Source organism: Condylura cristata, unplaced genomic scaffold (genome assembly GCF_000260355.1).
Source record: "Condylura cristata isolate star-nosed mole 26May11 unplaced genomic scaffold, ConCri1.0 scaffold00001, whole genome shotgun sequence".
In the NCBI taxonomy this organism is placed as follows: Eukaryota; Metazoa; Chordata; class Mammalia; order Eulipotyphla; family Talpidae; genus Condylura; species Condylura cristata.
The window spans coordinates 69,554,323-69,569,548 of NW_004567102.1; the positions used below are offsets into that span (position 1 = coordinate 69,554,323).

At 33.8% G+C, this 15,226-nt stretch overlaps 1 protein-coding gene across 1 annotated transcript in view; it reads right to left on the reverse strand.

Annotated features, from left to right (window-relative positions):
• The window catches only part of HBS1L (HBS1-like translational GTPase), a 76,083-nt gene that overhangs the window by 8,964 nt on the left and 51,893 nt on the right, over window positions 1-15,226 (reverse strand). The window contains exons 8-15 of the mRNA XM_004673877.2: window positions 12,863-12,980; window positions 10,371-10,517; window positions 9,678-9,752; window positions 9,002-9,119; window positions 8,540-8,608; window positions 5,710-5,814; window positions 2,523-2,613; window positions 2,015-2,123 (exon numbers count right to left, since the gene is read on the reverse strand). Of these exons, the coding sequence (XP_004673934.1) occupies window positions 2,015-2,123; window positions 2,523-2,613; window positions 5,710-5,814; window positions 8,540-8,608; window positions 9,002-9,119; window positions 9,678-9,752; window positions 10,371-10,517; window positions 12,863-12,980 (832 nt within the window). The remainder of the gene's footprint in view (window positions 1-2,014; window positions 2,124-2,522; window positions 2,614-5,709; window positions 5,815-8,539; window positions 8,609-9,001; window positions 9,120-9,677; window positions 9,753-10,370; window positions 10,518-12,862; window positions 12,981-15,226) is intronic.

The following is a 15,226-nucleotide window of genomic DNA, read 5'->3' on the forward strand; positions in this document are numbered from 1 at the left end:
AAATTACATAGAAAGGCCAAATAATGTATGATTCCACTTATATGAAGATCCTAGGTAGGCAAATTCATAAAGAAGGCAGAATGGTGGTTGCGGGGGGGGGGGGGGGGGAAATGGGGAGCAACTCTTTAATGGGTACAGAGTTTCTGTGTGAAGTGATGAAAAAGTTCTGGAGATGTATGGTACTGATCACTGTACAACAACATGGAGAACTGAAATGTACGCTCATTAAAATATTTCAAGTGGTATATTTCATATTATGAGTATCTTACTGCCAAAATACATGAATTTAGTTAACAATAATATATGGAATCTACCATTAAACCAAGAAAACTTAAATATACCTATGTAGCGCCAAGGAATTAGTCCCCAAATAGTGAAATTTCAAGTACTTAGGAAGCCTTTTCTTAGTTTAACAATCAGCTATGTGTATTTTTTCCCCAAAAGAAAGTAAAAATATGTCCTTTTTTTTTCTGAAATGAATTTCAAATGGCATTTGTAAATCAATGTATACTAGTAGAATCTAATAAAACAGCACTGAAAAACTTTCAATTCATACTTACATTTAAGAAATTACAGTAGACAGGAAGAGACAGTATTACTATTCAAAGTAACTATTGACTTTTTGACCTTTCTATCCCTCCACTGGCAAAAATGATTGCTGCATGAGTAAAAGCACACAGTAACCAACCTCTCCAGCTTCTCCCCATAGGACATACAGCTTTCTAAGAATGAATGCCACTCAATCATAGCAATTAAGTATTGTTTTTTGCCTATGAATACATAAATTTTTATCTTACAAATTAAATATTTTCATTTGTAACAATTTTTTTAGATAGTTTTTGTTACTTCCTTAGCATATGAAAGGAATAACTGTTAAACTAAAGTATTTAAACAGTACCTTACAAACACAACTTTATATGATAAAGCATGTAGAAATAATCACAAAGAATTATAAGCAAAGTATTGTGATTATCTTAAATATAGGTGTTTAAGTATGAAATTAAAAGTAAACTAAATAAATTCCCAATCTCTAAAACACCATCACTAACTTTAAGAAAACTTACAGATCACTTACTTCTACTGTCTTACTTCCGTTTTAAAGTTGCATCAAGAGGTAAAAACTAATCTGTTTATATTTTCAAAGGCAAATCAATTCTACTGACAAACATTTTTTTTATTCTCACACAGAAACTAGATAAGTGATCAAGAAAAAAAGCCTAATGGGAATATGTTTTTTTGTTAAGGGCAAAACAAGAAACCATAAAAGCATAGTATAAGCCCAAATATCTGAAAAAATATATTCAAAGCAGGAATTCAAGCTATTCCTAAGAGGTATCTTTCTTAGATAAGTAACATTAAAACATACAATTTTCCTCACCCCACTCACGTGTATATTCAAATGATACTGACCAGAGTGGACCTGCAAGCCAACCTCAGAATAGGCAGGGTCTGAATATACTGTTTAAACAGTTTACCCATTAATACTAAAGAGCAGATGACATGTATACATAAAAATAGACTGAAATGGGAAGAATAGTTGACTATGATCAAATATTTACAGAACATTCCTATAATCTTTATACTTGCTATGTTTTGGAAATTTCCTATAACAATGGATTATTTTTTAAATCAGAAAAACTGCAAATACATATTAAAACAAAACAAAAATAGAAAGACCCTTTGGCAGATAAGTCAGTTAATCTTTAGAATACACCAAAAAAGTATCTAGTATTTTCCCTAGATGAGTTTTATTATTGTCATTAGTTGTCTTTGACAGATTATGAAATTTCTTCTCAGTCTCTCTTTGAAGAAAAAAAAAAAAAGAAAAACCCAGGATAAAGGATCAAAGTAAAAACAAAATATAAAAATGATTTTAAAATTCTAATGTCATGTTTTTCTGGGTAAAAGTGCTAGTTCAAAATAACTATAGTACATCACTTGCAAAGAAAGTTAATACTTTTTAGGATACTTATTTTTAAGTTATGAAAACAAAAACAAACATTTTGAAACTTACAGGGAATCCTTTCGTGATCGGAATTTCAATGTTAAAGATGAGGATTCGGGCTCTGAAACGAGTGCAGGCCTTAATGGGTTCTTTGGGGCCACAAAATATGCAGCCAACACTGAACACGTAAGAGAGAGAGAGAGAGAAGGTAACTGGAGAATAAACTTATACACAACAGAGATACCTCTAAAACAACTTACAAAATACAGCAATGAAGTAAGGGTCTTAACACTTCCTTCTTAGTTAAAGCCTGACTTTGTGCCATGATTGATCTTCTATCATTTTTTAGACATTATAGTTTTTACTCAGAGAATGTGTTAGTATGTACACTGATGTGCATTAATTTAATGTTATAAGTAGGTTTTGCTTATGTTTATATTTTCACAAGTGCCCATTTTTGGTCAAGTGGAATTCAGAAATGATACTCATTCTTTCATTTGAGCCACCGAATTGCAAAATTTATGTGTTTTGAGACCCTTCATCCAAAACGATTGCTTAAACTTATTTTCTCACTCACTTGATTTTGATGATATCCATCCCAACCAATGTAAGACTAACATGATCACCTGCTGCTGCCCAATCGACAGGTTCATCATGCAGAGTGATTCCTGGAAATGAGTAAGAACCAAAGCATACATTGAAACACCTCAATATCAAACCATAACAACCAAGAGAGTTTGGCTGGTTTGTGCCAAATCAGTCACTACTCATCATTTTCAGTATGAATGGATTGAGAGTGAGAAGTGTAACCGTGAGTATTGAGGAAAACATACTTCCTCTTGACTTGACCCTTATGGAACACTACCCGAAACACAAAGCAACTAACATTTGTCCACAAAAGGCAGACTTCTGCTTAATAAATTAATATTTTAAAACTCCTTTACAAAACTTGAGTATTTGTTAAGCAGCCCCATTTAAATATTTCTCTTATGTTAATGGATGTGGGCATAATAATACACTTCAAAATACTTTTAAAAACATAAAAGATGGGTTTGGGAAAGGCAACCTAATAGTATTTTATCCCCTTGAGCTTTGCTATTAGACAACGAGCTGAGTAATCGCCTGTGTTCTCCAATACGAGTGCTCAATCAGCTGGGCCTCTAGTCAGCCCTTCCCTACGGCTGGCTCAAGAGAACTGTTATCCAGAGAGCAATGCACAATAACTGCTTATATGAAAAGGAAGAAATTAGTAATTTAAGAAAATTTAAATTAAAAGTGAACACACACATCACTATAAAGATAGCAATAAACCTGTATTACCCAGGCATATTCCTGAAGAACAATTCCAAAGACTACTCACTCAGTTACTTTATCTAAAGGCTTTTAAAAGATCTATTTTGTGATTCCACAGTGTCACATTGCTTTCCACTGCAACTTAACTCTTTTACTGAAGATGACAGGCTAACCCTTGCAACCATAGTCCTTTGTTGATGTTTTTAGAAAATTATAATTCATCCACATTTTTCTAAAAATTATTTTTTTCTCATTTAGGATACATTTAAGTGGGTCCTTTTAGACTTTTAAGGAGCTCAAGGAAATCTTGTAGAGCTCTGAGGCTACTAGAGTTTTCTTCATAATTTTATGTATATGCACAGCTGCATTTAGATAATCTAAGGACCATAACTTTCATCAAGGAGTTCCTTGATTCCAAAAATGTTAACAGTATTTAGAAATGTATGCTATATATTCAACTAATTACATTTGTTTTCTTAAATGCATGTTTAAACTGATTATGATTTTTACTATGAAATATGGGTTTAAAAGATAAGAACTAGGTAATTACATATAATAGATTGTCTTTGGCTTTCAGTATGAATGGATTGCAAGTGAGAAGTATAACTGTGAGCAGTGAGGTAAACATTCTTTCTCTTGACTTGACCCTTATGGAGCACCACTCTAAACATAAAGTGACTTATATTTGTTCACAAAAGGCTGAGATTTTGAAGGGCTTTCATACTAGATGTTCAATTAACATTATAAAATCTTCTAAATATAACATGAAATCTGACTATGTTTTCCCCCAAACATGTCACACTGTTTCATATTTGATGTTTTTCTCTTAAGGACCTTCTTTATGGATAGATGTTACACAAAAGACTTCTTCAAATACTCCAGAACTTGCTATGTTAATAAAGTGAAAACATAATTTGGAATTTCCATTTTTTGGTAAAAGGTGTAATCAGTTCTTTCTTTTAGAACGCTATTGGTTAGTGAATCATAATAGCACCTAAGTATTCAGACAGAAATGTACATGAAACAGTGAAGCAAATCAAACTATAGGGTTAGAAAATGAGGGGAGAGCACCTGCAAGCTGGATGTGAAGTATGGGCCGCCTGTTGTGAGCTATTGCTATCTGCTACTTCTGATATGGCTTTCTCCTTGAAGAGCCAGTGAGTTAGAAAGCTGACTGGAGATTCTTGGTGGGAGAAAGGTAGGATAGAGGGAAAGAAAGTAGAACTTTCAGAGATGATCAAAGTGTGATTTTGGGGTTTCCAAGAAAGCCAATCTGTAAGTTCCATGATAATTTAAAGATTATGGTTCTAATGGATGTCTAATAGTAAAAAAACTTCCTGTTCTCAAAAAATTTGTTAATATACATAGCCATTATTATTTCAAGAGCACAGAAACTATTGCTTGTTTTTTTAAAAAGTACATACTACTTTTATGTAAACAATTTTCATGACCCCTAAGCAAGCAGAAAGAAAAAGGTCAAATGGAAATTACATTCAGGTTTAAGCTTAAATTAATCTGTTATCTAAACAGACACTCATTAATTTCTTATTAATTTAACAAATCAGTTTTCAGAGTAAGTAAATTAACACAAACAAAATGTGCATTCCTATTTACAAACCAAGGAGGTACAACTGTGAAAATAAACTACAGATTAAGAGCAACAGAAGGAAAATTACTGAAATTTAAAAAAAAATTCCCAATAAGATACTTTTACTTAAAGATACTACAAATATTAACTTAGTATAAAATAGATCTTCATTTCTATGTTTAATTTGGAAACTTAGTTGGATGCTAGACAAAGGTAAACATAGAAATACAAACTTCCAAGCAGAATTCAGAAAAGAATAACGTGCATATATGTGTACAGTCTAATGACTAAAAGAAAAATCAGCCATCATTAAAGTAATACACTAGGCTGATGTGCAAAAACACATCTGTGGCTCTTAGAACTCAATTTCTCCTTTCAACAATAGGTGTTCCTGCATTTGCATTTCATTTTCTTAAAGTCTTGGTAAAATATTTTTAGTTAAAAATGACAGTTTTAGTCAAAGCTGTTAACTTACAGTAAATGTGAAATACTTATCTCAAAACAACAGACTATGCAGGTTGCTTTGTCACTATTTAGTCGAGGTTGGGGTTAGATTTAATTTCTGCTATTGAATACTATTTTAAAAGTACCGGTCAGGTGTTCCTATACATCTGTTTAGATCCTAACCAGGCTTCTCAGATCAGTGTCAAAGAGAAAAATGCTCTCAGTTAGAATGTTATATGTATATACATATATACATGTAGTCATGACAGAAAAAATCGTTTAATGTTTTCACATTTTTATCTTTAACAGTTAGTATCATTTTGACAGTCAGTTACAATTTCAGTAAGAGGTTGCTTACTCTGGAGCTAATAACTAAACTACTTTAAAATTCTGCTGTCTCAACTTAGGGCTGTTCAACAAAAGAATCTTTCAGGCGTACCTTTTGCAGTACAAGTTTCATTAGGAGGCATTGCTAGTAGTCGGTCACCAGTTTGGATATAACCAGCTTCAATTTTACCAGTTACACAAAATCCAGAACCTTGATCTGTAAAAAATGCCAAAACCTTATGATTCATTAGCACAGTATCTGACGACGAATACCATATTTAGTTTTATGATTCATTAGCACAGTATCTGACGACGAATACCATATTTAGTTCCCTGGTAGTTATGTAAAACTAGTAATGAATATTGTGCAATGATCATTTCAGAATTTTCAACAAAGTTACTAAATATGGCACACCACAGTCTACTCTTGATTTTTCATTTTCCTGTAAGTAAAAATATTCTTATTATGAGGACAATATTTTCCCCAAATATTTACTGAGTGCTTAGTAAGTGCCAGGCACTGTGCTAAACTCTTGGGATAAAGAGATGAAATTAAGAGTTCCAGGCTCTAGGAGTTTACAATTGTGAAAAGGTCAAAACATACTTTGCCTACTTCTAATGTATAATGAAAGCAGGAAAGGCACACTGACAAGAATTCATGATGTGTGTGTGTGGGGGGGGGTTGATTACACTTTAGCTTGGCACTTTAGAAGAGTGAGTTCCCAAGGAGCTTGTATTCTGCAGAGAGCGAAAGGAGGAGAGATGCCAGCCTGGTAAACTGCATGTGTGCAGGCAGGCACAATTCACATGGGTGTGCATGTGTGTTGTTTATGTGGGCAGAGCATGCGACATCACAAGAAAAAGGCAAATATGAGGTGCAGAGGTGGGCCAAGGACAACTCATAATGGAGCCTCACAAATCAGGGCCTGGAATGGGCTTCACTTTCATCCTATAGTAAGTAAGGGGAACCTCGTAAAGAACTATGAACAGGGGAATGACATGATTGTATTTCTGACAGCAGAGGGAGGGGAGCTAAAATAATGTATTGACTACAGAAAGGGAATAAACTAAAGAAATTACAAGTTAGGTATGACACAGGTAAAGGATGATGACAAAAGGAAGCAACCTGACAAGAAATTAAGGAACAAAGTTCATTTTAGCTGGGTGAATTTTAAGTGTTTACGACACACAAGTGGAGGAGACACATGTCAGAGGGCACAGAGGGCATCAAATTCTCTAAGAATGGTACTCTGGGGGCATACTTCCTAGAGCGATGCCCAGCAGCATTCAGCATATGTATCGGAAGTACCGCAACAGATTTGGGTGACAGATCCAAACTTGGCAAGCAAGCATCAAGATGCAGGGACAGATGAGCTTAAGGGTATCTGTTCAAAAGAGGCCTGAAGCAACAGATCACCAGTTAAGAGCCATGAGAAAGAGGAGCCCAAGGAAAAGATATACAGAAATCAGAAAAACAGAGAGGAGCAGGAGAAAGTGGGCTATAGAAACTAAGGGAGAAAGTTTCAAGGTAGATGTGGCTACCAGCCTCAGAACAGTGGCAACTTCAGGTAAAATGGAAGTAAGGTGGATCTGAAAAATGTGTACTGACTTTGGCAACCAAAAGGTCACTGAGTAGCTTCAGTGAGGTGCACTGGGAGAAGCAGTACAGGCAGCAGTTAGGAAGCAGCCTCAAGACAGCACAGGAGGTAAGAAAATATGAGTCAGTAAATGTTCTTAATTGAAAGCTTTTAAATAAATAGTAGGTTTTTTGCAAAGCAGCATCCTGTTTTCTCTACTACGGGAATATTGAAAGCTAATAAAAATGAAAAATTTCAACTTCACGAAGGGATTATTTTGAAGCAATATGATCATTCAATACTCATTCACTAATCATGTATTATGTGGTAGGTATTGAGCCAGGTATAGAAAAAAATAGCTATAAAAGAGACAGTGCTTGCTTACAAGGAGTTCACAGTCTACATGAAGTAAATAGACAATTATATTCATGAAACGCAGAGAGAAGACTCAGAGAACACAGAGAGCTGTGGATATGTATGTATGTGGGTGAGTTTGCCAGTAATCAATTATTGTCACTCAAACCCTTTTACTGCCTGTTGTGTGATAATGGAGATTTATTAGGGGGACAACTGCCATCTTTACTCTATGATTATTCCAACATATAAATGTATTATATCCTTTTATTTAATAAATAATAAATAATAAAACATCTTAATAAGATGCTATATTCCATTTCCAGTTTTTAGTTTTCTGCTATTCTACAGTTTCCTTAGGGTCTTGTAGTTAAGTTAGATGTGTTCTTAAGGAACACATCTTAATATGTCTTCTCCAACACAATCTTAACCCCTTCTAAGTTTTGCCCTTCCCTTAGGTACTCTTTCCTAGCATTAGAGTTCCATACAGATTTCCTTACAGCTCAGTCACTTCTGTCTCATATTGCTAATTCTTTTTGTTAAGCTTTCTGCTTTGGCTATGAATGGTATTTTCTTCTGATTGGACTACTTCAGATGGATCTGAAATGGGAAGAGCAAAGAGCAAAATCTGGGTAGCTTCGATGGCAGTAAAGATTCTGTGTAGCTAAGGAACAGTGAACAATCTAGATTGTTGGAAGTACAGAAACTAAAGGACATTAATGGGGAAGAAAAAAAGTACAGAAACTAAAGGACTCTAATGAGGTTAGAAAGATAAGAGATAAGGTTTTTTTTATACCTGGAAGATGAGTAAGAGATGGGAAGATAGTGAGCAAACTGAAGATTGTCTGGGTAGATGAAGTGCATTGAATTGTGTAGTTTTAAGGTTAATTTAACGATGATTCTTACACAGGCATAAAGACAGGAATATAATAATTTGTCTCAGGAAAGAGGTGAGGAGAGAAGGGAAAGGCAGCAATCAAATGGAAGAAACACAGCAGAGCTAACACTTACCTTTGAAAACATCAGAAACACATAATCTAAAAGGCTTATCAATAGATCTTTGAGGGGACTTAAAGGAATCTGGAAAAAAAAAGGTAAAAGCAAGATTTAATTTAAAAATAATTTTTTACTTATATCCAGTGAGTCTTTTACAGTCCCATTTCTCCTAGAAAATCATATTTTTATAAATACTAATAGCAAATTGACATTCATATAATGCTTTGCAGTTTATACAATATTTTCACACATTATCTCATTTAATATTGGCATGAATCTGTGAGGTAATCAAGGTTGGCATAAGTCCTATTAATTAAATAGGGAAAACTTAGTATTTGGTTTAAATATTACATGTGATTTCCAAACTGGTAACCTAGCTCCCTTGACTACAAGTCCTATGTCTTTTCACAGTCTCATAAAGAATGCTAAATATATCATGTTGATAATGTATTAAAATCAACAAGACAGTATACTTACCAATTTGTTCTAATAAACACAATCCTTTATACCATTTTGTGAGTTCACTTGATTGAGATCTTGTGATTAAATTTTCACCACTTAAACCACTTGTAGGGATAAATGCTACATCACTTTCCTATTAAAAAAGGTTGAATATATGAAACGTAATGTAACATTGTTTTAAAACGTCAGTGTTCACTATTCCCTTAACTGCACCAACTTGCAAAAACAACATCAGTGCACTTTCTTAAAAGTAATAGAATTTACAGAACTACAGCCCTACAGTTATCTGATACAAGTCTCAACTTTTCTGATAATTTTTTGCAAACTCAGAACTTTGTTCCAAAATAATTCATTTTCCCTGATAACATAGTCATATTTCACATTTTTGCTACAAAAATTGCTTTTTACTAGTTTCCACATTCCTCTGACCTTCCTAAATCCAGAAAACTAATATAACAGGTGGGGTAAGTTTTTTTCCTATATTAAGTCTAAGCCAAGCTATAAATATAAACAGTTTTCTAAGGTAAAATAATCCAAACAATATAACATATACATTATATGAGGGAAAATAAAAACAGAAAGAAATGAACATACTTAGTAAGAAAAAAAGACTCAAGTAATAGCTTTTCCCCTTGGAGCAGTTAAGATGAGGCTTCAGGAAAATAATCAAATAAATTTAAATTTATCTTACCTTAAAACCTGCTTGCTTAAGAAAGTGCCCAAGCTTTCCCGTAATCTCTTGAAATCTTTCTTGTTGCCAATTAACCTGATAAAGATTCAGTTTATTTTTAAAACTATGCTTCAGCTCATGCTATATATAAAATTTTAATTTCTGCAATAAAATATAATTAAAGCTATAAAATGTAAATATAAAATCTTAAAACTCAGAATATCAGGTGTTACCATTAACATGATCGAAAAGTATCCTGTAACAGAAAGTTAAGAAACAAACTCCAATATAATACAAAATTGTTTGATATATGCTAAAAGTTATTTCAAATTTCAAAAAAGTGACTAGTTTATTAAACTGTGCTTGGACTAACTGCTGAAATGGAATAAACTTGCTGATAGTCCCAAAACAAACAGACTAAAAAAAAAGCATATGTAATAAAAACCCTAGATAACAATACACATGCTGTATTAAATCTATAATTTACTTGGAACTTCCTGTTAAAACTGTGTGGATACAGGAACAGACAAAAAGTATGACTGAACAAGTATGTATTTATTTATTTACTTAAAATAAGAATCATGAATGTTTTTTAAATATGGCAACTCAGAAAAATGTTACGACTAAAATGTACACTAGTCACATCTGAGACCATCTATAAGAATAACATCTTAATTAGCATCTAAAATGAATTCTCAGAAAGCCTTTAAATACCTGATCCATTTTATTGACAGCCACTGCAAGCTGTGTAACTCCGAGAGAACGAACCAAGAGGCCATGTTCTCGTGTTTGCCCCCCAGTTTCAAATCCAGCTTCAAACTCTCCCCTGCTGGCATCTACAACTAAAACAGCTACATCCGCCTAAGGAAGAAAAATGAGAATTAAAACTAAATGCCTCACAGCAAATTTAATTAAAGGAAAGATTATTCTATCATGTTAGATTTTATTTATACATTTTTAAAAGATTTATTTATGCATGCATGCAAAACTGGAGTACAGGCCAGAGGTGCAGGGGTAGTGAGAGAATTCACCATAGCCAGAGTGGGGAGCAGGATGGGCAGATCGACAAAGTACACTGCTGAGGGGAGCAGCGGTTGAGATGGGAGAAGTCTCCTGAGCCATGTGGGTTACCTCTGGGCAGGGATCAAACTGGCACCGAAGTGGCCGAGGTCAGCTTCCCAGTGTTGAGCTTTAACCCACTGCCCTACCAGGGAGGGCCCTCGTATTAAAGACAGGCTTTAACCTGACACTAAACACCAAAATTGAACAAAAAACTACCCAGCAGCATTACAATTTTAAAGTTAAAAAAAGCACGAGGCCAAAAATGACATCAAGAACAACAAAACACTCCTATTTTCAATTATATAGCAATTAAAATATCTAGGCAAAGGTCGATGAACATAAAATTAAAATGTAAGAAGGACAAATATTTGTAATATATATGGTAAAAGTTTTAATTATAATATAAAATCTTTACCAGAGCCAGGAAAGACACAACTTTATAGAAAATAGGCTGAAGAATATAAGTAATTTGTTAAAGAAATGTAAGTGACCAATAAAGGCGAAAAAAAATCAAATTCAGGCCCTCCCTGGTGGCGCAGCGGGTTAAAGCACAGCACTAAGAAGCTTAAGCCACTTCCGGATGAGTTCAATTCCCGCCTGCCCCGGAGGAGATCCACATGGTGAGGCAGACCTCTCCTGACCTGCCCGCTGCTCCCCTCAGCAGTGTATTTCATCTATCTAACTGTTCTGCTCCCTTCTCTGTCTCTGGTGAATCCTCTCACCCTCTGCATCTCTGGCCTGAACCCCAGTTCTGTATGAATAAATCAATAAATCTTAAAAAAAAAATCAAATTCATAAACTGCTCCCCAAAAAGTAACTTAAGAGGACACTAACTGATTCCTCCCTTTTCTACAAAAACACTGGCATGGATTTAAAAGATAAATTATTCACTACAGCCAAAGGGTACAGTTAGTTAGTCAGACTTTCCTAGGCATTGCCTGTGACACTATAATAAGCACACAGCCTATCTGGAGGTCATTTCACAGTATCAAGAGCCTTAAAATGGTATATATTTTGTTCCATTGACACTATTCTAGAAATTGATCCTAGAGAAATTAATTATGAAGCTATAAAGACATTTGTCAGAAGTACTACTGACAATGATTTAAAAAACTTAAAACTTAATAAATGAATCATCAAAAAGTAGCACCTTCACCCTCTACAGCCTAATCTCTGGGCACTATTTTGAAAATCAGATGGAAGATAGTTTCCCTCTCATACTCAATTTATACCAAAAAAAAAAAAAAAAAAAAGGAAAGGAAAGGAAAGAAAACAGAAAGAAAAGCTAGCCTGAGCCTTGCTTAATTTCCTTTTTAATCTAACTGCTACTAGTTTTGCAGGCTTCCATTTTTTCTTGTGCTGGTGTTTCTGCATGTGACTCCATTTGCATCATGTGAATTCAGCCTTTGAAAATTTGTGGTAAACAGCCTGTGCCACCACAGATGTTCCTCCATTTTCACCCACATCAATTACGCCTGCCAGTGCACTGTCAGGACATGTTTTAAAGGAATACTCTTTCATTTTCCCCTTTTATGGTTTTTGCCTTGCATGGATACCTGTCCTCATGGAAATCTGTTCTTCTCTAATCCAGACCAAGATGACTAAATCTGGCATTCTCTTCTAGTTATTTCAGACTGTTACATGATAATCACTTCTCAAGGGTCCTCTTACATTCCACCCACACTGCTAAGTGCTCTGGCCTTCGGGTCAGAACAGAATCCACAAGGGCTTCTCAGTTTTTTCTTTAACAGCACTTTTATATTTGTGCTAGCTTTTAAAGAATCTCACTTATATTACCATATAATCTTCAGGTCATAAAGTCAAGAATTTATCATATACTTTGAACAGAACTTTAAATTTAAATCAGAAGTGTATTCATACACCTTCTCTGGTGGGGCAATTTACATACAATATTTTCCTATAAAGAAATTTACAGCCTTTGTGCATTTGTTTCTTTGTAAAGAATTAGAAAATGCTTTATTAAAAACAGATTAAAGAGAACATAAAAATAAAATATTTATCTTTTCTAGCTTTAAAAAAGTATACATTTTTAATTTAAAAAGTTAAAATACTGGAATTACAACCTCAGTATCAGGAAATCTTATATACACTTAATAAACCATAGTTAAGGAAATATCTGGTACCTGAGCCGCTCCTGTAATCATATTTGGGATGAAATCCTTATGGCCTGGAGCATCCATTAATGTAATAACTTTGGTTGTGGTCTCAAACTTTGTCATACCAACATCCATTGTTACTCCCCTTAAAGAAAACAAAACAGTTAGATGCCATTGAATAAATGATCAAATTATTTCATAATACAAGTGAAGTGATAGTCTAAATTCTTAAGGAACAAGGTAATTTTATTGTAGAGAATATGAGAAATATATATTATTTTCAATATTTAAGTGATCAATTGGGGCTGGAATTTCTGCTTAATAGAAATATATCCATATGGCTTTCAGACAAGGTTAGATGTGCAGTGACAGCTTTATTAAAATGATGGACATTTTCCATTTTATTTTTTTGGGGGTAAGAATCAATATATAGATTGTGAAGAAAGATTTAAAGGGACATATATGGAGGAGGGAACATTCAAATTGCACATGAAAAAAGACAGAATGAAGAATGGCAACTATTTTTATAGACATAAAAATTTTCACTTGCAACATTGGTCAGTATATTTCAGATTGAGAAAGCAAAAAAGAGAAAAGATGCCCAAATCTTTAAAGCTTGAGGAAAATGAATGGTAGTTCATTTTATATCCCATTCATTCCACAACAGATCTTCAGTGGTCTCTTCTCAGTCATAAAAATGCAGCTTCAAGTTATAAGAAAGTCCAGGCAATGTCTACAAGGATATTATATAAGTCTAGGTTACAATAACTTAGAAGCAGAACGCAGGTGAGCAATAATAACATAGGTAATTATTCATTCCGATTTGCCCAAGATCGCCTCGAGTAATGGCAGAGCACTCCCTTTCCAGGTGTCCTGCTAATTACAATGGTACACTATGTGTTCACCCTCCCAGTAAGACAACTGTGGTCTCCTTAGTGAAGTCAATCTAGTTTAACTGGAAGCCATGGCCACTGATTTTATTAAAGTGTAACAATTTTCTTTAATGACACCCAAATAATTGCCTTCAATAGTGGGTCCAGATTTATTCAGAACTTTTTCCTATTCTGATTGGATCAGAGCTTACTCTTGACCCACTTCTAGTCTTGTTTGTAAAAACCTAAAAGTGAAAATGTTATTCAATCAATTTCTATTCAACAGATGAGCAAGACAGAAGATTCACAAATATTCTAAAACAGTAGAATAAAAACATATTTCTGAAAAGCTATTATGGAAAACGCTTTGGAAAGTTAAAACTTCCATTATGCATTTGGAAGTTTCTGCTATTTACAGAATGAAAGAATATTATAAAAAAAAAATTCATGGTGCTAAGCAATAGTAAACCAGCAGCCCCCCAAATAACCTACTGAAATTGATTATTAGTTCACTTGCCAGCTCCACTCACATATGAAGGAAACAAGTCATTCTACTTATACCTTTCACAATCCCATCACCTACTTAATAAATAACACAAAGAAAACTTTAAAAGCTACACATTTTAATAGAAATTTGCTTGGTAAACTGACAGATGGAAATTAGTCTTCTAATACTGATATACAAAAATTTCACTGTGTTTTTCAATATTAGCTTTCCAAAAATTTGCAAATGTCCAAATTGTCTTATTAGGGTGTAAATTCCCATTTATCAGAAGAGGTAAGGTACACTGTGACCCCCTTTGTTAAGAATTACCTCATGTATCAATAAAGATTACCCAAGAGACAAAGAAAATAAATAAATATACATATAAAAAAAGTATGAAGATGCAAATACATTCTCCAATCGTATTCAGAATGAAGATTTCAGGGAACACATAATTTCTTTGTTCATTTAGAAGGACTTTTGGAGCACTTCAGAATCTTTAGAGTGATTATTTTGATGCAGTGGATTTCACTAAATAATCCTTTTTCTTTCCTGACAAATGTGCATGGGCTTTCCATGAGAATACTTCTAATATGACCTGTATCACCACTCTAAAACTTTAGAAATGCTACTCTTTAGTGGAGGAATACTAGGATCACCCCCAAATTAGCACTGAACACAGTAGCAGATACAGGAGGCACACATGACTGGGGTTCAATTTAAATGGTAGGAAAAGGCTTAATTACTTCTTTGCTGACTCTGTCTCATTAAAGCATAGTACATAAAGATAGAAAAATAAATTAAGCCTGGTAATTTGGACTTACTGGTCATTTTGACTCTAGATATAAGCGTTAACTACAAAAAGTTACCTTTCTTTTACAAATATCTTACTCATAACATATATAAATACCAGATATAAATATAACCTTGGTAACTAAAAGCTTTTTTCTAAAAGCAATCTCTAAAATTATAGGTCATGGTATATTTCCTACATATTCAACATATATTACATATTTATTTCAGACTACATATCAT